Source organism: Mesoplodon mirus (assembly GCF_964341445.2).
Source record: "Mesoplodon mirus genome assembly, chromosome: 14".
Lineage (NCBI taxonomy): Eukaryota > Metazoa > Chordata > Mammalia > Artiodactyla > Ziphiidae > Mesoplodon > Mesoplodon mirus.
This window is the reverse complement of record NC_138990.1, coordinates 14,140,315-14,164,387: the sequence shown is the minus strand read 5'-3', so window position 1 is coordinate 14,164,387 and position 24,073 is coordinate 14,140,315. Positions and strand designations below refer to the sequence as shown.

The window sequence follows — 24,073 nt, the reverse complement described above, 5'->3', positions numbered from 1 at the left end:
GTGAAGCAGTATAGTGTTATTGGAAGGTGGACATGGATGACTTGTAAATGTACATTGCAAACTCTAGGGCAACCACTAAAAAAAGTAAAGAAAGAAGTATAATTGATATGCTAAGAGAAGAGAGAAAATAGAATCACATAAATAATTAAAACCAGAGAAGGCAGAAAGAGAGTGAAAGACAAAAAAGGAAATGGAGAACAAGAGCAATAAATAGAAACCAGTAACAAATATAGTAGATATTAGTCCAACTACATCACAATAGATAAAAATACAAGACCCAACCATATGTTGTCTACAAGAAACACACCCTAAATATAAAGACACAGAAAAAATAAAAGTAAAGGCATGGAGAAAGATATGTCACGCCAACATTAATCAACAGAAAGCTGGTGTAGCTATATTAATTTTACACAGAACAGACTTAAAAGTAAGGAAAGTTATCAAGGATAAAGAAAGGCATTACATAATGATATAGGGCTCAGTTCTCCAAGACATAACAATCCTTAACGTGTATGAGCCTAATAACAGAGCATCAAAATAGGCAAAAATTGACAGACTTGCAAGGAGAATAAATCAATTCACTATTACAGTTGGAGATTTCTACATCCCTCTATCAGCAACTGACAGATCCAACAGGCAGAAAATCCTTAAGGGCATGGTTGAACCAAAGAGCACCACCACCAATCAACGGGATCTAATAGACATTCATGAAATACTTAATTTAACAACAGTGGACTATACAGTCTTTTCAAGTTTACATGGAACAATCACCAAGAAAGACCACATTCTAGGCCATAAAACACAACTTCACCAAATTTAAAAAAAAAAAAAAAAGAAAGAAATCATACAAAGTATGCACTCAGTTCACAGTGGAATTAAGCTGGTAATCAATAACAGAAGGATAGCTGGAAAGTCCCCCAAAACTTGGAGATTAAATAACACACTTTGAAAACATAATTTATTGAAATTGTGAGATGTGGAAAATGCAGTATTAGAAATTTATAGCATTGAATTCATATGTTAGAAAAGAAGATCTAAAATCAATAATCTTAGTTTCCACCTTAGAAAACTGGAAAAAGAAGAGCAAATTAAATCCAAAGTAAGCAGAAGAAAAGAAAAAATAAGAATCAGAGTAGAGAAATCAACCAAATTTAAAACTGAAAATCAATAGAGGAAATCACTGAAAATAAAAGTTGGTTCTGTGGGGAAAAAAGTTGGTTCTTTGAAAATATCAATGAAATTGATAAGCTTCTGCCAGGCCAACTAAGAAAAAGTAGGGAGGACACATATTACTAATACCAGAAATGAAAGAGGGGGCATCACTACAGATCCTATGGACATTAAAAGGATAATAAAGGAATACTATGAACAGTTCTATGCCACATGTACCACAAATGAATAAGTGGAATTTGAAATTAAAAACACAATACAGGGCTTCTTCCCTGGTGGCGCAGTGGTTGAGAGTCTGCCTGCCGATGCAGGGGACACGGGTTCGTGCCCAGGTCTGGGAAGATCCCACCTACATGCTGCGGAGCGGCTAGGCCCGTGAGCCATGGCCGCTGAGCCTGCGTATCCAGAGCCTGTGCTCCGCAGCAGGAGAGGCCACAACAGTGAGAGGCCCGCGTACCGCAAAAAAAACCCCACAAAAAACCCCACAAACACAATACAATTTACATTAGCAACCCCCCCTCCCCAATGAAATATTTAAGTATAAATGTAACAAAATATGTACAAGGTCTACATGAGGAAAACTACAAAACTCTGATGAGACAAATTAAAAAAATCTAAATACATGGAGAGATATTCTATATACACAGATAGGAAGACACAGCATTGTGAAGTTCTTCCAAACTTGATCTATAGATTCAATGCAATACCAAGCAAAATCCCACCAAGACCTTTTGTGGATAATGACAAACTAATTCTAAAGTTTATATGGAAAGGCAAAAGAATCAGACAGCCAACACAGTATCGAAGGAGAACAAATTGGAGGACCAACACTACCCAACATCAAGACTTACTATAAAAGCTACCAAAATCAGGACAGTGTGGTATTGGTGAATAGGCGAATAGATGAATGAAACAGAGGAGAGAGCCCAGCAATAGACCCAAACAAATATAGTCAATTGATCACTGACAAAAGAGTAAAGGCTATTCAATGCAGGAAAGATAGTCTTTTCAACAAATGGTGATGGAACAACTGAACATCAACATGCAAAATGAATCTAGACACAGATCTTATACCTTTGACAGAAGTTAATTCAAAATGGTTCATAGATCTGAATATGTAACACAAAACTACAAAATTCCTAGCAGATAACATAGGAGAATATCTCGGTGACCTTGGGTTTGCTGATGACCTCTTGGATACAACACCAAAAGCATGATCCGTGAAAGGAAAACAGCGATAAACTGGACTTCATTAAAATTGAAAACTTCTACTCAGCAAAAAACACAGCTAATAGAATGAAAAGACAAGCCAGAGGCTGGGGGAAAATCTTTGTAAAACAACTGATATAGGATCACTGTATAGCCAAAATATACAATGAACTCTTAATAAGAAAACTAACAACCTGATTGAAAAATGGGCAAACGATCTGAACATATATCTCAGGAAAGAAGATATTCAGATGGCAAATAAACATATGAAAAAATGTTCAACATCATACATAATTAAAGAATTGCAAATTAAAGACAATAGTGAAATACCACTGCACATCTACTAGAATGGCTAAAACCCCAAACACTGACAATACCACATGCTGACAAGAATGTGGAGCAACAGAATTCTCATTCATTGCTGTGGGAATTCAAAATGGTACAAACCCCGTTGGAAGACAGTTTGGCAGTTTCTTACAAAAGTAAACATAGCCTTAACGATATGATCCAGCAATCACACTCCTTAGTACTTACCCAAATGAACTGAAAACTTACGTCCACATAAAAACTGTACAGGAATGTTTACAGCAGCTTTATTCATCATTGCCATAACTTGGAAGCAACCAAGATATCCTTCAATAGGTGAATGGATAAATAAACTATAGTACCTTCTCACAATGGAATACTCCTCAGAGATGAAAAAGAAAGAGCTATCAAGTCATGAAAAGACATGGAGGAAACTTAAATGCATATTGCTAAGCAAAAGAAGCCAATCTGAAAAGTCTATATACTGTAATGATTACAACTATGTGGGGACGGCAGTAGGAGATTAGTGGTTGCTAGGGTTTCAGGTGGAGGAAGGGATGAATAGATGAAGCGCAGGGGTTTAGGGCACTGAAACTGTTCTGTATGATACTGTAATGACAGATGCATGTCACTACATATCTGTCAAACCCCACAGAATGTACAACACAAAGAATGAATCCTAATGTAAACTATGAACTGTAGTTAATAATAATGTATCAATATTGGCTCATCAACTTTAACCAATGTACCACACCGATGCAAGATGTTAATAATAGGGGAATCTGTGTGTGTGTGTAAAGTACATTATGAGAAGTCTTGCTCCCATTGTTACCACATCTACCCTGTTTCCCCTCCCACTAACAATTAACCGTTTTTATTAGTTTTGAGTACCCTTCAAGTGTTCTCTGGAAATATTATCAAATATGAATATATATTATCTTGCCCCTTTTTAAGAAATAAAAAGCAGCATATAACACTAGCCTGCCCTTTCACTTAGCAGCATATTTTGGAGATCATTCCCTAGCTGCACAGAGTGAGCTGTAGTTTACTGTAGAGATGTCCCGTAATTTATTTAAGCAGTCCCCTTAGATGCCTATGTTGTTTCCAATCTGTTGCTTTTACACACACCTCACTTTGAATATATCCAAGTGTATCTGCAGGAAATTCTTAAAAGTGGATGTCTGGGTCTAAAAGCATATGCATTTTAAATTCTGATAGATATTGCCAAACTGCCCTTTATAAGTTACAGTCCCAACAGCAATCGAAATCCTACAGTCACAGCCTAACAAAATGTTCTCCTCTTAATACTACAGATAAAACTTCTTACTGCAAGTGGGGGAGGGGGGGGAGGGGTAGGGGTGAGGGTGGTGCCAGGAGGAATAAACATCAACTTCCCACAGAGAAAAAAAGAGTTTAAAGTTTTATTACCCATATGGTTCTTACCCAGTTGAAATTCAGTCTTGGGTTTGATGGCTGGAAGTTTACATTGCCATTCATAAGTATTTGGATAGGAACTCACTGGTTTAGAAAGCCCAGATAAAAGTTTGACAATCAACTCATCATCCCAGGGATTCTCAACAGTGAAGTCTTAAAGGAACAGGAACATAAAAGAAAAGGAATTCAGTATCCAAGACTTTTACCAAATAAATCATAGACAAAGCAAGTGGAGACACTCATTAAATAAGCTTTCAAAAGCCTTATCTTTAAAGAGCATTGATTCAAATAATAAAGAACCATTTTCAAAAGTCAAAATGGGTACTTCTGCACAGTTCATTATCTGTCATTTTAGATCTACAAATTTAAATCAATATTCAGTTGGGACAAAGGAAATTAACACCAAGGGCATCTATTCTAGATTTTGCCTTTAACACAGTTATGGGTACATGTCTTAAAGGCAAACTTGGAGATTAGTTACTTCTAACATGATCATATATGTATTCTTTAAATTGCCTTCCACTTCTATTTACAAAACACGCTGCCTTTTAACACATACTACCTACATGCAAGTTGTCTGTATGAGATATACTTTGGGTCCACAAAGACACAAAGAGGAACCGTTTCTAAAGGGAAGAAAAAAGTTTCTGCCCAATTTAGAATGCTATAAAAAATTCTATTAGTGGCAGTTATCAAAGACTAATCCAACATGATTGATACTTACTAGTGCTAAGCAGATGTGGGACACTTTTCTGAGCCCTTGATGTTTAGTAACTCACTTGGTCCTAACAGTAAGACCCTAAAGTAGGTACTGCCAACCCCTCCACTTTATAGAAAACAGGGCCACAGAGAACTGAAATAATCTGGGCCAAGATCACAAGACAGCCTAAGAGGGGGAGTTAGGATTAGAATCCAGCTAGTCTATCTCCAGAGTCTGTGCTCTTGTCCACTGTTAAGATTGTTTCTGTGTAACCTTGGGGTGGGGGTGGGGTCCTTTAACCCTGAGCCTGTTTACTTTTCTGTAAAATGGGGATAACAGTATTAGATTAAACGCCTGGCATAATGGGCCCTCCAATTCCAGTTCTCTTTTCCAACAGTTATTTTGATACCTTTTAAAATTAAAACAAATTAATTAGTACTTCAAGTATGTTACTGTTGTATGCACGGTGATACAGCATGCAAGTTTGTCTGAACTTGCGTTCTACTCAACGGCATTCAAGGCCCTGCTCTTTGAGCTTCTTTCATGGAACAGCTTTTAACAGGTTATTGTCCTTATTCAGGGAACAATTAAGAATGAGCATCTGTTCACACCTGGAGCGTCGACATTCCCAAGCAAGCCGGTCTGCATTGGTTCTGCCTGGAACCTGGCATTGGCGTCTGCTGGATCCTGTGCAGGGGCAAGGTCAGGGTCTGTGAGTTTACAGGCCTTGAGGCCCCACTCCGCCTCGCTGGTCAGCACAGCTGCAGCAGGTTGGCTCAGATGGAGCAAGGATGCTGAAGAGACATCTGTGGGGAACGCTGGTTCTGGGCTTTTCTCTTCAATCGGACTGGATGTGTTAAAGGGACGAGATAAACACACACGATTACAAACTTTATTGGGTTTGAACACATAAAAATCCCACAAAACAGTTTCCTTTTCATTCTAGGAATGAGATTTCAAAACTGCTTCACAAAGAGTTTATTAAAGCATTTTCTTCATACAAACAAATATATGCAGATACACAGCTCGTACAGTATGAATAGAAATAAAATAAAAAACGTGGTAATATATTAAATAGGTGAGGTGACACATTGGATATGCTTTAGTAGGAGATGTTGGTAGGAAAGGGTTTATTTTCTCAAGTTGTCTTCTAAGCATCACTACTGTAATAGGGACTGAATATTTTATTCCAAAACTGGCTTCTTTTGTAACACTGAAACAAACAGAAAATGTCAGCCACAGTCCAACAACCTAACACCAGTACATTTCTACACACACACACACACACACACACACACGCACACACACAGTTGATCTTCATTCCTCAAGGATTCCACACCTGTAAATTCACCTACATGCAAATATTTGCTTGTTACCCCAACCAACACTCACGGTGCTTTTGCTGTCATCTCAAGACGTGCAGAACAATGAAAAGTTTGAGTCACTCAACATTTATGTTCCCAGGAGAGGTCGAGCAAGGTGACACTCTGCCTCCTCATTTCGGCGCATACTGTAAACAGTGGCCTTTCACAGTATAGTTAGAGATGTGGGGTGTTTCTTCTTCTTGCATTTTTGTGCTTTTAGTTGGTGATTTAGCTGTTTAACTGTTCCCCAAGTGTAGTGCTCAAGTGCTGTCTAGCGTTCCTAAGTGCAAGAAGGCTGTGACGTGTCTTCTGGAGAAAATATGTGTTGGATAAGTTTCATTCAGGCATGGGTTACAGTGCTGTTGGCCATGAGTTCAATGTTAATGAATCAATAGTATATATTAAATAAGTGTCTTTTTTTAAACATAAATTTATTTATTTTATTTATTTCTTTTTGGCTGTGTTGGGTCTTGTTGCTGCACATGGGCTTTCTCTAGTTGCGGTGAGCAGGGGCTACTCTTCATTGCGGTGCGCGGGCTTCTCACTGCTGTGGCTTCTCTTGTTGCGGAGCACGGGCTCTAGGCGCGTGGACTTCAGTAGTTGTGGCGCACGGACTTAGTTGCTCCGTGGCATGTGGGATCTTCCCAGACCAGGGCTCGAACCCGTGTCCCCTGCATTCGCAGGCAGATTTTTAACCACTGCGCCACCAGGGAAGCCCTAAATAAATGTCTTTAAACAAAGAGCTGTGACCAGAGCCCTGTAGGATCCTAACTGTGTATTTCCCCTAGAAGCAACGGGTCAGTATTTGCTAATTCAGTGTCTGCAGTGATTTTATAGAAAAGAACCAATGCAAATAACAAGTTTGGACTGTACATACATCTCCACACACATATTCTCTCCACATCTTTAGATCCACATATCTACAAACAGATGCACGAGTATATATTTTTATACAAATGAATTCATGCAACTTCATGTTGCATTTTTTACTTCTTGACAGGCATTTTTCCTACCATGAATTTTTAAAAAAATGAACTAATTTTGGAATTTAGATTTAAAGGAATGTCACAGAGATCAAAGAGAATTCCCATACGCTCCTCACCCATCTCCTCTAGTGTCACCACCTCACGTTAAAGTGGCTCTTGTCAAAACCAATAAACCAACCTTTGTCACATTACTATGGACTAACCTCCAGACCTCGTCTGGATTTCGCCAGGTTTTCCACAAGCCCCGTGTGTGCTCCAGGAGCCAACCGTGGACACCATGCTGCATTAGTTGTCAGCCTCCTTACTCTCTTCTCCTCTGTAACACTTCCTTAGTCTTTCCTAGTTTCCTGAGACCTTGTCGGTTTTGAGGAGTACTGGCCAGCTATTTTGTAGACTGTCCGTCAATTTGGGCTTCTTTTGTTTTCCTCCTGGCTAGACTGTGAGTATTGGTTTGGGGAGAATATCACAGAGGTGACGCGCCCTTCTCCTCCCATGACATCACCATGTGTCATCACGGGTGACGTCAGCCTGATTATTTGGGAAAGGTGGTGTCTGCGGGGTTTCTCCACAGTTCTACTGTGGATTTTAATGCTGCACACCATTTAATCCAGTGGATGTGTGATGAAGTGTAACAATTCCCTTGTTCTTAGATATTGAACATATTTCCAATATTTTATATTACAACAAAACAGATGTGTTTCCAAACCCATGTATATTGCTACTAGCAACATGAGTGCCCAAATTACCGTGGGTGCATAAACGATGAATAAAATCCTTTTCCCTTCTCCACAAAACTGTGGATTTTGGTTAACTTTCTAGCTCTTCCCCTTCTCCACTGAAAACTGAAAAGGTAAGGTATCACTGTCATCAATGCTTATGATAAAAAATAGCTGTATCTGGACTGGGAGAATTATGAACATGTGCTGGGAATCCATAGGTTCAGGCTTCAGGTGTAATGATTCTTGTAATGGGCCTGTCCCTGGCGGGGACTCTGAAAACTAAATCTGTGTTGCAAGAGCCACTGACTCCCTGGGAATAAGGTTTCGAAGCTAAGGAAGCCTCTGTCCCTGGGTGTCTCCCCACGTGAGTCTTGTTTCCTTGCAGCTTAACTGTCACATGCAGTCAAAGACAATAGTTTCTTGGACAGTATTACCCTGCTGGCAACAGTGATTTCTGTCCTATATACATCTAAGTTAATCTTATGCCAAGTGTGGTGTACGGTAGACTTATGATTCAAAAGTTTAGCTGCACAAAGGAAGATTCCTGGTGGGCAGTAACAGACTATGGGCCCACTGAGTAAAAGTTTAAATTAAAAGGCAAAACCTATTTAATTTGCATTAATTTTATTTCTAGTGAGTTAACCCTTTTCTACATGTTTATTCATTAATTTTTCTTTTGTAAGTTCTGCTCATGTCCTTTAATCCAATTATTTATTTACTGGGGTCTTAGTTCAGGAAGAGGTGTTTGATAATAAGAAGCAGTACAGCATAGTGGTGAGAGCGAGGATTCTGAAATCAGAGATAGGGGTTCAAATCCCAGGGCTGCAAAGTAGAAGCTGTAGGGCTTCAGGTCCTTTATTTAGCCCTCTGGATCTGGTTTCTTCATCTATGATGCTGGAAAAGAATAGTTCCTACAACTAAAGTTATTATAAGGGTTAGTTAAAGGGTGCAGTACATGAAAAGTGTTAAGTGCTGTGCAGAAATATAATAAATACTCAAAAGATTGTAGCTACTTTTAGTGTCTATGACATTCACCAGACTATTCAAATATGGCAGAATCTTACTTCTGCAAAGCATTAGTGTATGTATGGTAAGTCTGCATTTTGCATCAGAACCTAAGAGGCTTAAACATTCTATCTTCCTCCTCTTAAAAGAAAGTTATTAGAACTTCCCTGGTGGTGCAGTTGTTAAGAATCCGCCTGCCAATGCAGGGGACATGCGTTTGATCCCTGGTCTGGGAAGATCTCACATGCCGCAGAGCAACTAAGCCCGAGCACCACAACTACTGAAGCCCCCTCGCCCTAGAGCCCGCGCACCACAACTACTGAGCCCATGCGCCTAGAGCCTGTGCTCTGCAACAAGAGAAGCCACTGCAATGAGAAGCCCACGCACCACAACGAAGAGTAGCCCCCGCTCGTCACAACTAGAAAAAGCCTGTGCACAGCAACGAAGACCCAATGCAGCCAAAAAGAAGAAAAAAAAAGAAAGTTATTGATTTTCTCAATTATAATGGGTATACAGAAGCAATTAGGAGTTTGCTCAGTTCTGCAATAGTCTTTATATGTCACGGTCTTTGGCTGGCAAGAGCATCTGCAGTTCTGCTCCCCAAATCAGTGGAAGTCAGTCACAGGAACAGTTTCCCCAGGGATTCTCTGCTACCCCAGCTGCTTCTCTCACTGCCCTGATGTACCAAGTGTCATTGTATTTATATGTACAGAGAGTAGCTTCTGCCTTAAAGCTCTGAGTTGATAAAAACTCTGGCAGCCCTTAAAGAAGGGCTGGAATGAGGTATTCCATTACAGCTTAAAAAGCAAGCTAGAATGAAAAGGGAGAGACACAGGACCACATGCACCCACACAATACCTGAACTTTCTCTCTTTCAAGGGTTCCATCTTGTTCCTTTCACAAGAATCCAAAGTCACATGGGTGTACTGTTCTGCTACCACATTTTCTGAAATATACAGAAAAGTAGAGATGGACATTATACACACACATATGATTTTATATGGTTATAAACTCCAGGATTCCTTTTTACACGGACTTTCATTATAATTTCAAAATAGTATTCTGTGGTAAAGTGTACTATGTTTAAAAAGCGGGGAAAAAAAAATCACTTAAAAAAATTCTACCGTTATATGTGAGCGTTTCAACCTTATACATCTAATCCATACGATCCTTCAAGAGAAAAGAGTCCAGAGAGCAGCAGGTCCACCGTGGGAGGGTGACCAGACCACAGGAAGTTACGGGTGGCAGTGCGCACACCCTGTTTGAGGAGAAGCCGATGCCAAGGCCATGGAGAATAAAAGGCTGAAACGCTTGTGGAGGGCGGAGATTTTGGTGTCTTTCAGTCTAACTCGCCTTATTTAGTCAGCGTTTAGCTGACTGAACTGACTCAGAGTGTTTACACCAGAAAGCAACCTGGCAATACTTACTATCACTCCCTTTAATTAAAAAAAGAAATCTATCTATGGAGAGACAAACTAGATAGGGCAGAAATACAGAGCATACTTCTACCAAGTGATACTAATACAATATAGAGCCAACTATTACACTAGATTAAATTTTATCATATACTGCTTCACTGAACAGGTGTTAACACTTTTTAGTACTAGAACATTAGCTTCTTATTTATACAATCAAAGTAGCAAATACACTATGAAAGGTCAATATTGATTTTATGAAAGACTCTTGACTGTTAAACAGATTAGGTTTTCCAAATTGAAAGAGCTTTAAATTTTTAGAATTAAAGTAGCAAGTCTGTGATAGCACTTGGCAATTGTCCAAGTTTCAACTAAATCCTCCTTTAAAATTCAGGAAAGAAATATATTTGGTTAGTACAGTAAGAAAAAATGTTTACTCCTTAGCTAAAAACTTTTAGGCCTATAGGCTCAGACTTCACATTACAATAAGCTTTCATCCAGGGGAATGAAATTCTTTTGCAGTTCTTTCACTATTCCTTCAGTGAACAACTGCTATTAAAAAAAAAAAAAATGCCAGCAGTGATAGTGTTTGGCTAGTAAATTAGCAGAAAAGGTAAAGCGGTCCCAGATCTCATAGTACAGGCATACTTCAGAGATATTGTGGGTTTGTATCCAGACCACTGCAATAAAGCGAATATCACAATAAAGTGAGTCACACAAATTTTTTGGTTTCCCAGTGCATATAGATGGTTTTTTTTTTTGTTTTGCGGTACGCGGGCCTCTCACTGTTGTGGCCTCTCCCGTTGCGGAGCACAGGCTCCGGACACGCAGGCTTAGCGGCCATGGCTCACGGGCCCAGCCGCTCCGCAGCATGTGGGATCCTCCCGGACTGGGGCACGAACCCGTGTCCCCTGCATCGGCAGGCGGACTCTCAACCACTGCGCCACCAGGGAAGCCCAGAAGTTATGTTTACACTGTACTGAAGTCTTAAGTGTGTAATAGCATTATGTCTAAAAAAAACAGTGTGCATACCTCAATTAAAAAACAGTTAATTGCTAAAAAATGCGAACCATCATCTGAGCCTTTAGGGAGTCGTAATCTTTTACGACTGGTGGAGGGTCTTGCCTCGATGTTGGTGGCTGCTGACTGATCAGGCTGGTGGCTGCTGAAGGCTGGGGTTGTCGCGGCAGTTTCTTAAAATAAGACAACAGTGAAGTTTGCCACATCGATTGACTCTTCCTTTCATGAACGATTTCTCTGTAGCATGCAATGCTGTTTGACAGCATTTTACCCACAGTAGAACTTCTTTCAAAATTGGAGTCAATCCTCTCAAACTCTGCCGCTGCTTTATCAACTCAGTTTATGTAGTATTTTATATTCTTTGTTGTCATTTCGACAATCTTCACACACAGCAACTATACTCCAATAAAAACTAATAAAAAAATAAAAAATAAAACAAAACAAAACAAAATAATCTTCACAGCATCTGCACCAGGAGTAGATTCCATCTCAGGAAACCACTTTCTTTGCTCATCCATGAGAAGCAACTCCTTGTCCATTAACTTTTTATCATGAAATTGCAGCAATTCAGTCGCACCTTCTGGCTCCATTTCTAATTCTAGTTCTCTTGCTATTTCCACTACATCTGCAGTTACTTCCTCCACTGAAATCTTGAACCCCTCAAGTCATCCATGAGCGTTGGCATCAACTTCTTCCAAACTCCTGATAACATTGATATTTTGACCTCTTCCTATGAATCAGAAATGTTTTTAATGGCATCTAGAATGGTGAATCCTTTCCAGAAGGTTTTCAATTGCCTGCCCAGATTCATCAGAGGAATCACTGTCTATGGCAGCTATACCTTTATGAAATGTATTTGTTTTTTTTTAAGTTTATTTACTTAGGCTGCATCAGGTCTTCGTTGTGGCAGGCAAGATCTTTGTCGTGGCATATGGGCATCTCTCTAGTTGAGGTGCGCGGGCTTGGTTGCCCCACAGCACGTGGGATCTTAGTTCCCTGACCAGGGATCAAACCTGCGTCCCCTGCATTGGAAGGCGGATTCTTTACCACTGGACCACCAGGAAAGTCCCTGAAATGTATTTCTTTTTTTTTGCAGTACACGGGCCTCTCACTGTCGTGGCCTCTCCCGTTGCAGAGCACAGGCTCCAGACGCGCAGGCTCAGCGGCCATGGCTCATGGGCCCAGCCGCTCCGCGGCATGTGGGATCTTCCCGGACCAGGGCACGAACCCGTGTTCCCTGCATTGGCAGGCGGTCGCCCAACCACTGCACCACCAGGGAAGCCCCTGAAACGTATTTCTTAAATAATAAGACTTGAAAGTCTAAATGACTCCTTGATCCATGGGCTGCAGAATGGATGTTGTGTTAGCAGGCATGAAAATAATCTCATTGTACATCACCACTGGAGCTCTTGGGTGACCAGGTCCATTGTCAATGAGCAGTACTATTTTGGAAGGAATCTTCTGAGCAGTATGCCTTAACAGTGGACTTAAAATATTCAGTAAACCGTGTTGTAAACAGATTTGCTGTCATCTGGTTTTGCTGTTCCATTTATAGAGAATAGCCAGAATAGATTAAGTATAATTCTTAAAGGCCCTAGGACTTTTGGAATGGTAAACAAGCATTGGCTTCAACTTAAAATCATCAGCTGCATTAGCCCTAACAAGAGAGTCAGCCTGTCCTTGGAAGCTTTAAAGCCAGACCTTGACTTCTCCTCTCTGGCTATGGAAGTCCTAGAAGGCATCTTCTTCCAATATAAGGCTGTTTCATCTACATTGAAAACCTGCTGTTTAGTATAACCACCTTCATGAATGATCTTAGCTAGATCTTCTGGATAACTTGCTGCAGTTTCTGCATCAGCACTTGCTGCTTCACCTTGCACTTTTGATAAGGAGATGCCTTCTTTCCTTAAACCTCACGAACCAACCTCTGCTACCTTCACACTTTTCTTCTGCAGCTTCCTCACCTCTCAGCCTTCATAGAATTGAAGAGAGTTAGGGCCTTGCTCTGGATTAGGCTCTGGCTTCAGGGGATGTTGTGGCTGGTTTGATCTTCTATCCAGGTCACTCAAACTTTCTCCATATCAGCAATAAGGCTGTTTTGCTTTCTTATCATTTATATGTTCACTGGAGTAGCACGTTTAATTTCCTTCAAGAACTTTTCCTTTGCATCCACGTGGTGAAAGAGGCCTACCATTCGGCCTAACTGGACTTTTGACACGCCTTCCTCACTAAGCTTAATCATTTCTAGCTTTGGATTTGAAGTGAGAGACGTGCAACTCTTCCTTTCACTTGAACACTTAGAGGCCACTGTAGGGTTATTAACTGGCCTAAATTTCACTATTGTTGTGTCTCAGGGAAGAGAGAGGCCCGAGGAGAGTGAGGAAGACAGGGAATGACCAGCGGGTGGAGCAGCCAAGGAACACACACAACAACCATTGATTAAGTTCACCATCTTCTGTGGGTGAGGTTCGTGGCACCCCAAAACAGTTACAATATAAACATCAAAGACCCCTGACAACAGATCACCATAACAAATATAACAATAAGGAAAAGTTTGAAATATTGCGAGAATTACTAAAATGTGACTCAGACACAAAGTGAGTAAATGCTTCTGGAAAAATGGTGCCAGTAGGCTGCTTGACACAGGGCTGCCACACACCTTCAATTTGTTAAAAAAATCCAGTATCTGTGAAGTGCAGTAAAGTGCAATAAAACAAGGTATGCCTGTATTTATTTTGCAGGATGGTGTTTAATAGGTAATAATTATCTGTATTCAATAACTGTGTCATTCATTAAGCTTCAGTTCATATGTATAAAGATCTTTGATATGAGAATGTTATGTTTGGGGAAAATAAGGACCATCTCTGAGTTTTATCAGATCACTAAAAATTTTTTAATATGATTTTCTGAGTATAGTACTTGGCTACATCTCTAAAGTAGTAAAATTTGTAGATACATATCAAGGATTAAAATTTGTTGTTTGTTACTCTTATCAAATTAGAAAATAAAATGTTCATATTTTTAACATTCAAGTCTGTCTGTAGTGGCTATTTTGTTTGTTGTACATCATGAAATAAAGCTATAATCCCATACAAATGGGTTGGACTTTGTATCTTTGCCTTTAAATGCTTCTATAGATTTTTCTCCCATTCTACCTATAATCTAAGTTATTAAACTTTTAAAATGCACATAGCCTTTAGAAAGACATTATGCCAAAACCAAAAACCATATATGTAATAATACAGTGAATGGATTTTAAGTTTCCTCTTTATGATTTTCAAATCTTCCAAAAGAAAACTGGAAGAAAAAGAACTGAAGTTGGCAGAAGCCACTAAGATAGTGTAAGGCACACCTTTATCTTCTAGAGGGTGAACTGAATCCACTGGAAGTCTGTGGAAGGGCGTAGATGCCAGCTGTGCAGCAGACGTAAAGTCTCCCGGGCTCTTGGGACTGGGCGCCAGGGTTTTGTTGCAGCGGACACCCCACACGGTTGAATCATCCAAAAACTCGTCAGTGTGAGGTACTTCCTACAACGAAAGACGAATGGAAAAAAAGCAGCAATCTCCTTGTTTCATAGATGAAATTTAACACATTAATACTTTTTAAGATTCAAAAAAATGAGGAATTTTAATTTTTTCGAAGAAATGGATGTAACCCCTGGCTAACACAGAGCCAAGGACATCGTGGGTCTGTTCTTTTCCCCAGAACTGGGACACTTCATCTTTAACACACTCCAGTGGAGTTATATCATATGCAAGAGTCACATTTTGTTTACCAATTTTTACTTTCTTTTTTTTTTTTTAAAGATTTATCATTTATTTTACTATTTATTTTTGGTTGCTTCAGGTCTTAGTTGCGGCACACGGGATCTTCATTGCGGCACGCAGGCTTCTCTCTAGTTGTGGCATGAGGGTTTTCTCTTCTCTAGTTGTGGCACGCAGGCTCCAGGGCGCGTGCGCTCTGTAGCTTGTGGCATGCAGGCTGTCTAGTTGAGGCCCGCGAGCTCAGTTGCCCTGTGGCATGTGGGATCTTAGTTCCCTGACCAGGGATTGAACCCGTGTCCCCTGCCTTGTAAGGCGGATTCTTTACCACTGGACCACCAGGCAAGTCCCTACTTTTTTTTTTTTTTTTTTTAATTTGAAAAGTCTAGATTTACAGAGGAATTATAAAGATAATACAGAGTTCCCATATAGCCTGTATCAAACTTCTTAGGTCTAGGAAAAATATACATGCCCCCACTGGTTCCTCCTGTCTAAAGGGAAGGCTCTTAGAGGGCAAGGATCATATCAAACTCATTTTTCAGTTTCTATATCTATCTTAATGTGTGGTGCATAACAGATTTGCAAATAATTATAGAATAATGTTCTATAAAACTTAATTTTCACATAATATTTTATTTTTTCAGCACAGTTTTTTAAATACACCACCTCATTTGACTGGCACAAGCATTTGGTAAAATGAAAAGAAAAGGGTTGCGGGACCCATTTCATGGATGAAGCAGAGATTTACTTACATGTGGTTTTGAAGGGAACCTCCACATCGAGCGTTCTCCAAAGGTCCTGGCTCCTGTGGGCTTATTTTTAGGCTGTGGTAATCTAAGGAAAGATTTGCAAAATTACAAACAGCAAAATATGCTAAGGAAATAAATTCTACCACTTAAGTTAGAGTGTTAAACATTCTCCCCTTTTCCTATTTAGTTAATATTTATACACATATTTCTTACTGTTACAGCAAAACTGAGTGCAGGTTGAATTAACTTGACTATGTATATAAAAGTAGATCTACAGTTACTTAAGCGAGGGTGGAAAATACAGAACTCTCTATTACACTGAGTTTTAAGTTGGTTTTTAAAAAAAAAAAATTTAATTTTAATTTTAATTTTTTTTGAGTTTTAAGTTTTAAGGACAAAAAAATAGTTAGGGCCGTGGTCAACAGAATGGCATGGATGCCATACGTTTTATTTCTTATTCCCAGTGCTTGGTCTAGCTACACAACATGAATCTCTTCTACACCATACCTTTAGTTCACACCTCTCTTTCACGGTTTAAATTATTAATGGTGAAACTTCCTGGTGCTACCCTACTCTACCCTGATGGGGCTCAGCCTTAAAACAAATGTTCTCTGCAGTGTGACCCAATATAAGCCATTTCCTTTTCTACTTTATCAATCCTGCAAATATATACAGAGCATGTATGGATACCTGTACTGGTGAATTCATTTACAGCTAATACAATTTCAAATCTATAGGATCCCTTGGTTCTCTGATGATTTATAACCATATGGTTTCCTTTTGTAACAAATACTTTTGTTATGGAAGGACTACTTTCTTGTAATCCCCCAGAACTCTGCAGATCTGGAAAAGAACTTCAGCAGCTATCTCCCGGTCATGTGGTCAAAAGGCTCATCTGTGGCAGAGCTGGGGCTGGGGCCCAGGCCATTTGATCGGCAGGTCCTGTTCTCTCACCAGCTCACCACCTGGACTCCTGGAGGGATCTCCACACTGTCCCTGTCACTATGGCAATATGCATCTCCCCCAGTGTTATCTTAACCAGATATTTCTTTACCCATAATTTTCTTTGTTTCCATCTTCGAACACAGGAAAAGCAGAGGAAAGAGAAGAGATAATCTTATTGACTCCCCAAGCCCCAGAAGACGCTGCATTTTCTGCAAGGGTAAAAAAATTGCAGTTAATTATTAAAATAGGCCAAAAACACTATCCTTTAGGTGCAACTTCAACTACAAATAAGAAAATGGAATAAGAGCTTACAGAAAACAACTGATGTCAGTTTTTGAAATACTAGGCAATGAGGTAAGTCACTCTGCAGTGACATGAAGGGACTAACTATGGTCACAAGGGTTAGCACGAGAGCCTCCGAGCTCAAGCTCCTGCCACACATAAAGCAGCGTTCGCCGTTCTCCTAACACACTGCTGTGGTCACTGACACTGAATAAAGCTCTCCACGTCTTTGCTTTCCTACAAGGAGGAACTAAGCTCTTAGCTCTATATTTACCTTCATCGTGATCCCTCTCTGGCTTCCAGCACAAATCCTCTGACTCTAGACAAAGGTGGGCTAGTCCTGGCTCCCAACACTCCAGCCCGAACATTCCCCTGCTGGGCAAGGCTCAAGTATCCCTCAACTACTCAGCCCTTCCTGGACATTCCTACCCTTGCGGATTTTGTTCTTCTTTAGCACTTACTATTTATTATTTTTTAAGAAACAAACCAAGTCTAGGGCACACATTGAGTACCTTGCCAAACAACATTGTGTTTTTTATTTCACAAACTCCATGCCCTTATGTGAAAAGCTAACCAAGGGCAGGACCACTTCTTGTATAATCCTTGCTATTTCTGTGGGCAACCACCCACAACGCTATCCACTTAGGAGCTATTAAACAATCTGTTATTACTTTGAAACTGGGCTTCAAATGCATCTTCATTTTGACCTAGAGATGGCCATTCATCTTTGTCATCAGAAACATCAGGAAGGGTAGGAGCCTGAAACATATTCATGATGAAACCTTAAAAGAATAGAAAGAATGGTAAACATGGCTGCAAAAGAGCTTTCATTAATTTGTTGTCGGATGCTACACATTCAAACAAAAGGCCTTACATACCTAATGCTTCTTTTGTGTGCACGGTGGGTGACGGCTGCACTTTGGATGGCGTTGCCTGAACCAGTCCCAGTGATGTGTTAGGAGTTGTGTGAAAAGAACTTGTGTTAACAACCTTCTGTGTTTCACACCCTATTAAAGAAATGGGGACAAAATGTAGCATCAGTAGAGAAATCAGAATAGTTTAGAAGGCACAATTTAAGAAACTTATTATACTTATTATACATTTTTATTATTCTTGATAATCCTCACTAAGGACTTCCATTACTATAATGCTTTCATATCTTTCATTTTTCTCTTTATAATAGTCCCACGAGGTAGGCAAGGCAAGAAGTATCCGTTTACAGAAAAGGAAATAAAAGCTCAAAGAGATTAAGTGGCTTGATCTAAGATCATATCAAATTAGCAGACTGGTCATGAATAGCCCTCTTTGCTCCACTATACCCAAGAAGTAGTTAATAGTGACGTTGTATATCTTAGGATTGGCTTTCCATCTCCCTCAGCCGGGCCCAAACCATGGTGTACACGGCCCTGCACAGCCTGAGCCTCTCGGCTCCCACCTCACCTTCCTCCTCCTCCCCTGCTCCCTGCGGCCACTGGCCGCTCTGCTGTGCTCCAAACAGTGCAGGGATATTCCTGCCTGAGGGCTCTGCCCTTGCTGCTCCCTCCACCTGAACCAGGTTTCCAAGGGCTGCGTGGGCCCCTTCCCCCGTCAGGTCTCTACCCAGATATCACCTTCTTTGTGAGGGTCTTTCCCAGTTGCCCCTGAAATTTCAACCCCTGGGCCCTCTCCACTCCCCGAACAGCCACACTTCCTTTCCCCTCTTTGCGGGTGGGGATTTCTGTCCTTTCTGTTCACGACTGCATCTCTCATTACGTAGAACAGTGCCTGGCTTCTACTAGTGCTCAGTTAGGTCCTGGTTAAATGTAGGTGTCACTGCTTTTTCAAGTAGCTCAGCTCCCACTAAACTGTCATTGGAAAGGATGGCACAGTACCTGAAGGAGTGGGGGGAATGAAGACCCAATCCAGGGGTCTTATTTTATTTATAAAACTTACTTTTATGCAAATACCTCTAACAAAGCAGTACCGAACAGAAGTATAACACTCCTAATTAAACTTTTAATCACCTTTCCATCTTCACAACATATTAAAGATGACTGGTTTTAGATTAAAATCCGCTGAGAAATTTAATAGGGAAGTTTTCACAAATCAAGTTTCCAAAGGATTCCAACTAAGAAGATGTGACTGTCAAGTGAATTTCTACCTTTATTTGAAATGGTTTGGGGTTTAACGAGCCCCTGCCTTCTAAGAACGGGAAAGCTGACACCCAGGTTCATTAAGGCCTGAAGCCTTCATGAACTGCAGCCACCAAACAGACCCTTGAGCGACCCGGACGAGTCTGGGCAAACAGCTTAGACACCAATGTATTATATCAATAGTTAAACATTACCTTCTTTTATCTCTGCTCCACTCTGCGGCTTGAATTCATGAGCACTTTTATTCATACACCTGGAAGAGAAAACTCTTGAGACACGCTAACTCTCAAGAAAGAACAGTAAAAAATGTCAGAAATTACAAGCCTGTTGTTAAAGCACAGATGGGGCTGCCTAGGTCTACAGTGTAAGTGAATAAGATGTTTTATGTTTTCTTTCATTTCCTTTCGAGGACAATAATTCTTACAGATAAAGGCCAGGAATTCACGTTTGCTTGACATAGTGATTCTGTACTTTAACACCCGATAATCATTCATACATGAGGTAGGGCAGGATAAGGGCTTCCCTGGTTCAAACGATCCCATTTATTACACAGGCTAAAGGGCTAACCCCCAGCTCTGGGCCTGCCGCCCGGCACCACTCTCCTGAGCTGTGACGTGGGGAAGCGCTGGCGCCTTCGCCACAGGGGCCACCTCTCTCGTGATGGGCAGGTAGCCACAGTGCATTGTCCTCTAGACTTCAGCAGTTATCAAGAGGGGAAAAAGTGGTACGTGAGACACTTACATCACAGTTTATTTTAAGTACAGTCGTGATAGTGGACCTCATCTGTCTATTTAACGCTGCTTCCCTTAATGGACCCTATGAGGGTATAAAGTAAAAAGTGCAAAGCACTTTTAATCTTACAAATCCCCTATTAAACTGTCATAAAAACGTGAGTTTTATATGAGATACCAGAGAAAGGTGCCCTTTCTCTGTCGTGGTCAGCAGTCTAGGCCACTGAGAGCACGATGGGGGGGTCCTTTCAGTCCCTTGCCTAGGCCAAGGTCAGGGTCAGTCTGAAAGGCTTCTGAATGATCTGAATGCTCATTAGGTTAGAGAGTTTCATAACTTTATAAGGTTCAGCTGGACACGCATCACGTCTCCGGGGGCCTGTCATTGCTGCTGCGGTGACCATCTTATTGTTGCATAAATTAACTACGAAGAACTAATGAAGTCACAGCCCCACACAACAGTCCTCTTTTTACATACATGGTTTGATACAGGACACAGGTCTGAATTATTGTCCTAATGTGGCTGAAAAAGCATGATCGTTTTAAATCTTATTTCCAGGAGAAATCATTGGTAAAAGTTAACCTTGGACATTGAGGAGAACCAGTACTTAAGAACCATAATCTGTGCCAAGGGGTTCAGCCCAAGCTGAGGGTGTGAGTTACATTGTAGCTTTTGTTTTTTCTAATAGATCAATAAAATTTTTATGTTTAAAAAAGAGAGAGTGGGCTTCCCTGGTGGCGCAGTGGTTGAGAGTCCGCCTGCCGATGCAGGGGACGCGGGTTCGTGCCCCGGTCCGGGAAGATCCCACATGCTGCGGAGCGGCTGGGGCCGTGAACCATGGCCGCTGAGCCTGTGCGTCCGGAGCCTGTGCTCCTCAGCAGTAGAGGCCACAGCAGTGAGAGGCCCGTGTACCGCAAAAAAAAAAATTGGGGGCTAATGTTTTGGTAACTTGTTTTTTCCACTACATGCCCAGCTAAAAATTATTTTGAAAAAACAAGACCCATCTATCATTTACACATTGCTCTTGATATTGCAGGTCACGTAAAGAAGCCGTCAGACACCATTCAGATCACTATCATCTCTAGGGCTACCTTTGGCTTACCTGGCATCTTTGCTGGCCACCGTAAACATGGCATCTGTCACTGGCTGGGCTGCCAGAGGAACCTGGGGAGCTACACTCTGGATGATGGCTGGGGACACCAAAGCAGCGGTGACAGCATTTGCCATAAGAGGAACAACAGATGCCTCTCCGGGTGTCTCTCCTGCATTCTCTGAGGTCTGCTGATGGACAGCTGGAAGACTCGGAGCTCTCAGTCCCTGCGGGGAGCCTGTGTGTGGCCCCATACATGCTGGACTGACCTTTCACGGTAAGCAAACAAACAAAAACAAAGCCATGAGGTCCAGACTGCTACTAATTAGGTATTACAGCTTTTCAAAGAATGGCGCCTGTCTTCTTCAGTAGATTCCTTTCCTCCTGAGCCAGCTCCTTACCCCTCCAGGTATTCTGAAATGAACAAAGGCCACTCGACGTGGTGGATGCTTCTGTAGCTTTTTAACCACACACTCAACCGTCATACTTCTAACCACTAAAATACCAGCCCCGGGGCTTCCCTGGTGGCGCAGTGGTTAAGAATCCGCCTGCCAGTGCAGGGGACACGGGTTCGAGCCGTGGTCTGGAAGGATCCCACATGCCGCGGAGCAGCTAAGCCCGTGTGCCACAACTGCTGAAGCCTGCGCACCTAGAGCCTTGCTCCGCAACAAGAGAAGCCACTGCAATGAGAAGCCCACGCACTGCAGTGAAGAGCACCCCCGCTCGCCGCAACTAGAGAAAGCACAGGCGCAGAACCGAAGACCCAGTGCAGCCAAAAATAAGTAAATAAAATAAATAATTTTTTTTTAAATTTAAAAAATAAAATAAAATAAAATACCAGCCCTGGCCATTCATTAGTATTTAAGAACTGGCACATGTCTCTTTACTTAATTTTGGGAAAAGACTAAGTCAATGTTACCGAATGCTCGTAATGGTGTTCCTTCTATTAAAATACCCTTAGTAACCACTTTCTCTTTACTGGGTAGGAAACATGACCATAAACTGCACTAACTGCCACAAAAGCTTGGCTCACAGCGGGAAGGACACGGGCCCTTAACTGGAAATCTTTGCTTTTCTACTCACATGTACTTAGACTGTACATATACACTCCTATGCTACCAAGTTAAAAGACAAAGAGTGGGACTTCCCTGGTGGTCCAGTGGTAAAGAACCTACCTTGCAATGCAGGGGATGTGGGTTCAATCCCTGGTCAGGGAACTAAGCGGGCACCTAAGCCCGCTCGCCACAGCTACTGAGCTTGCACACCTCAACTAGAGCCCGCATGCCACAAACTACAGAGCCCACATGCCCTGGAGCTTGCAAGCCACAACTAGAGAAGAGGAAAACCAGCACACCAAAACGAGGGAGAAGCTCATGCGCCACAAGGAAAGATCCTGCATGCCGCGACTAAGACCCAACGCAGCTCAAAACAAATAAAATGATAAATAAATCTTAAAAAAAAAAGACAAAGAGTTAACTTCTCACCATAGAAAAGTATTCTCACAAATTGTTAAGAAAAGCACCAAATATCTAGGGCAAGAATAGTTATTTCACAGACAAATGGACAAAATATAAAAAGTTTATTCTCACTAGTCATCAAAAAAGATAATTAAAAATGACCTATATACCATTTTCTCACCTATCAAATTAGTAAAGATTAAAAATAAACAAAATATTCATTTCTGAAGAAATACATTAAAAAATAATAATCAGACTTTCTCCACCAGGTATCAAAACATACAACAATGCTATAGTAAACACACAATATGGAATGATGAAGAAGAAACCTATTGACTAAAACAAAGAGACAGCTATTTTAGAAATGGATCTTATACCCTAAAAATTTAGTATGTGATAAGATATTTTAAACCAATAGGGAAAGGCTGAGCTGGTAAGTAAATGATTTAGGGCCAAATGGAGATCCATTTGGCAAATATATCCTTATACCACTCATATACAGAAATAAGTTCATAAACAGAGGCTTCTGGTTAAAGACAGTGGCTTAAACACGTGCTTTATCATCCACGTCCTCCCGAAACCTCACCAAAATGACAGTAAAGGAATCCTAACACCTAAAACAACGGCTGGAGGAGGCTGATCTCCAGAGAAGTTCAGAAATTTGAACACATCTCAGGATGGACGTGAAGGTGGAGCTGAAAGCAGGAATGTGGCCACAGTAAGTCTGTAGAAAAAACAGGTCCTGAGACCCATTCTTGCAGGTGCGTGCTGGCTTCTCAACACAAACTAAAGAAATCATTATATTTGAATTTTCATGAAATAACACAGTCATTGTACACACACCCCCAAAATCAGAAAAAGGATTATATACGCTAATACATAAGTACATAAGTATGTGCCTACACACACACACACACTACACATTCTGTTCTGTAACTTCCTTTCTCATTCTACATTTTGAACACCTTTCTGGGTTGGTGTTGAGAAGCCCAGTGTCATTCTGATTCTTGGCTCTTTAAGTGTGACCTCTGCTGTCGCTGGAAATGTGTTGGATTGTCTTTTCCCCCATTGTTGGGGGGAAAATAATTCAGAAAGCTAGTAACTAAATTAACATCAGAATTAACTCTAAAAATAGAGCACACAGAGGACAAATAGAAACAGAGACCCCTGTACTGGGCATGGGAAGCGTCGGCAAGGCGCACACACACCTCAGACCTCCCCTGGGAAGAAGGCAGGTTCTCATGTGATGTCTCCACCACTTGGTGCAACTTCTTATGAAGCTCATCCATTTTCTGTTTTAATAGTTGTTCTTCAAAAGCATTTGCTTCTTTCCTTTTCATATAATGCCTGTCTTCATTAACTTTAGGAAAAGAGAAAATATGGTTTGCATGTGAAATTTAAATTCAGGTCATCAGAGGAATCCATGCAAAATCAGTAAAAGGTTATTTTTAAGATGGCAAAGTTTTTACTAGTCTTTTCCATGTGTATTAGGTTATGAGAACTGAAATATGTATGACTTTTCAGTTATAATTTTTACCTTCCCCTAGCAGTTACTTTTAAGTTCAGGGCATGTAAGTTATAAAAATTTACAGGAGGAGCA

At 40.9% G+C, this 24,073-nt stretch overlaps 1 protein-coding gene across 1 annotated transcript in view; it reads right to left on the bottom strand.

Moving 5' to 3' along the window:
- The window catches only part of BUB1 (BUB1 mitotic checkpoint serine/threonine kinase), a 42,348-nt gene that overhangs the window by 6,888 nt on the left and 11,387 nt on the right, over positions 1-24,073 (bottom strand). The window contains exons 9-19 of the mRNA XM_082642016.1: positions 23,682-23,833; positions 21,029-21,285; positions 19,392-19,450; positions 17,944-18,072; positions 17,737-17,847; positions 16,893-16,992; positions 15,842-15,923; positions 14,681-14,855; positions 9,752-9,839; positions 5,431-5,666; positions 4,129-4,272 (exon numbers count right to left, since the gene is read on the bottom strand). Coding sequence (XP_082498142.1) covers positions 4,129-4,272; positions 5,431-5,666; positions 9,752-9,839; positions 14,681-14,855; positions 15,842-15,923; positions 16,893-16,992; positions 17,737-17,847; positions 17,944-18,072; positions 19,392-19,450; positions 21,029-21,285; positions 23,682-23,833 — 1,533 coding nt within the window. The remainder of the gene's footprint in view (positions 1-4,128; positions 4,273-5,430; positions 5,667-9,751; positions 9,840-14,680; positions 14,856-15,841; positions 15,924-16,892; positions 16,993-17,736; positions 17,848-17,943; positions 18,073-19,391; positions 19,451-21,028; positions 21,286-23,681; positions 23,834-24,073) is intronic.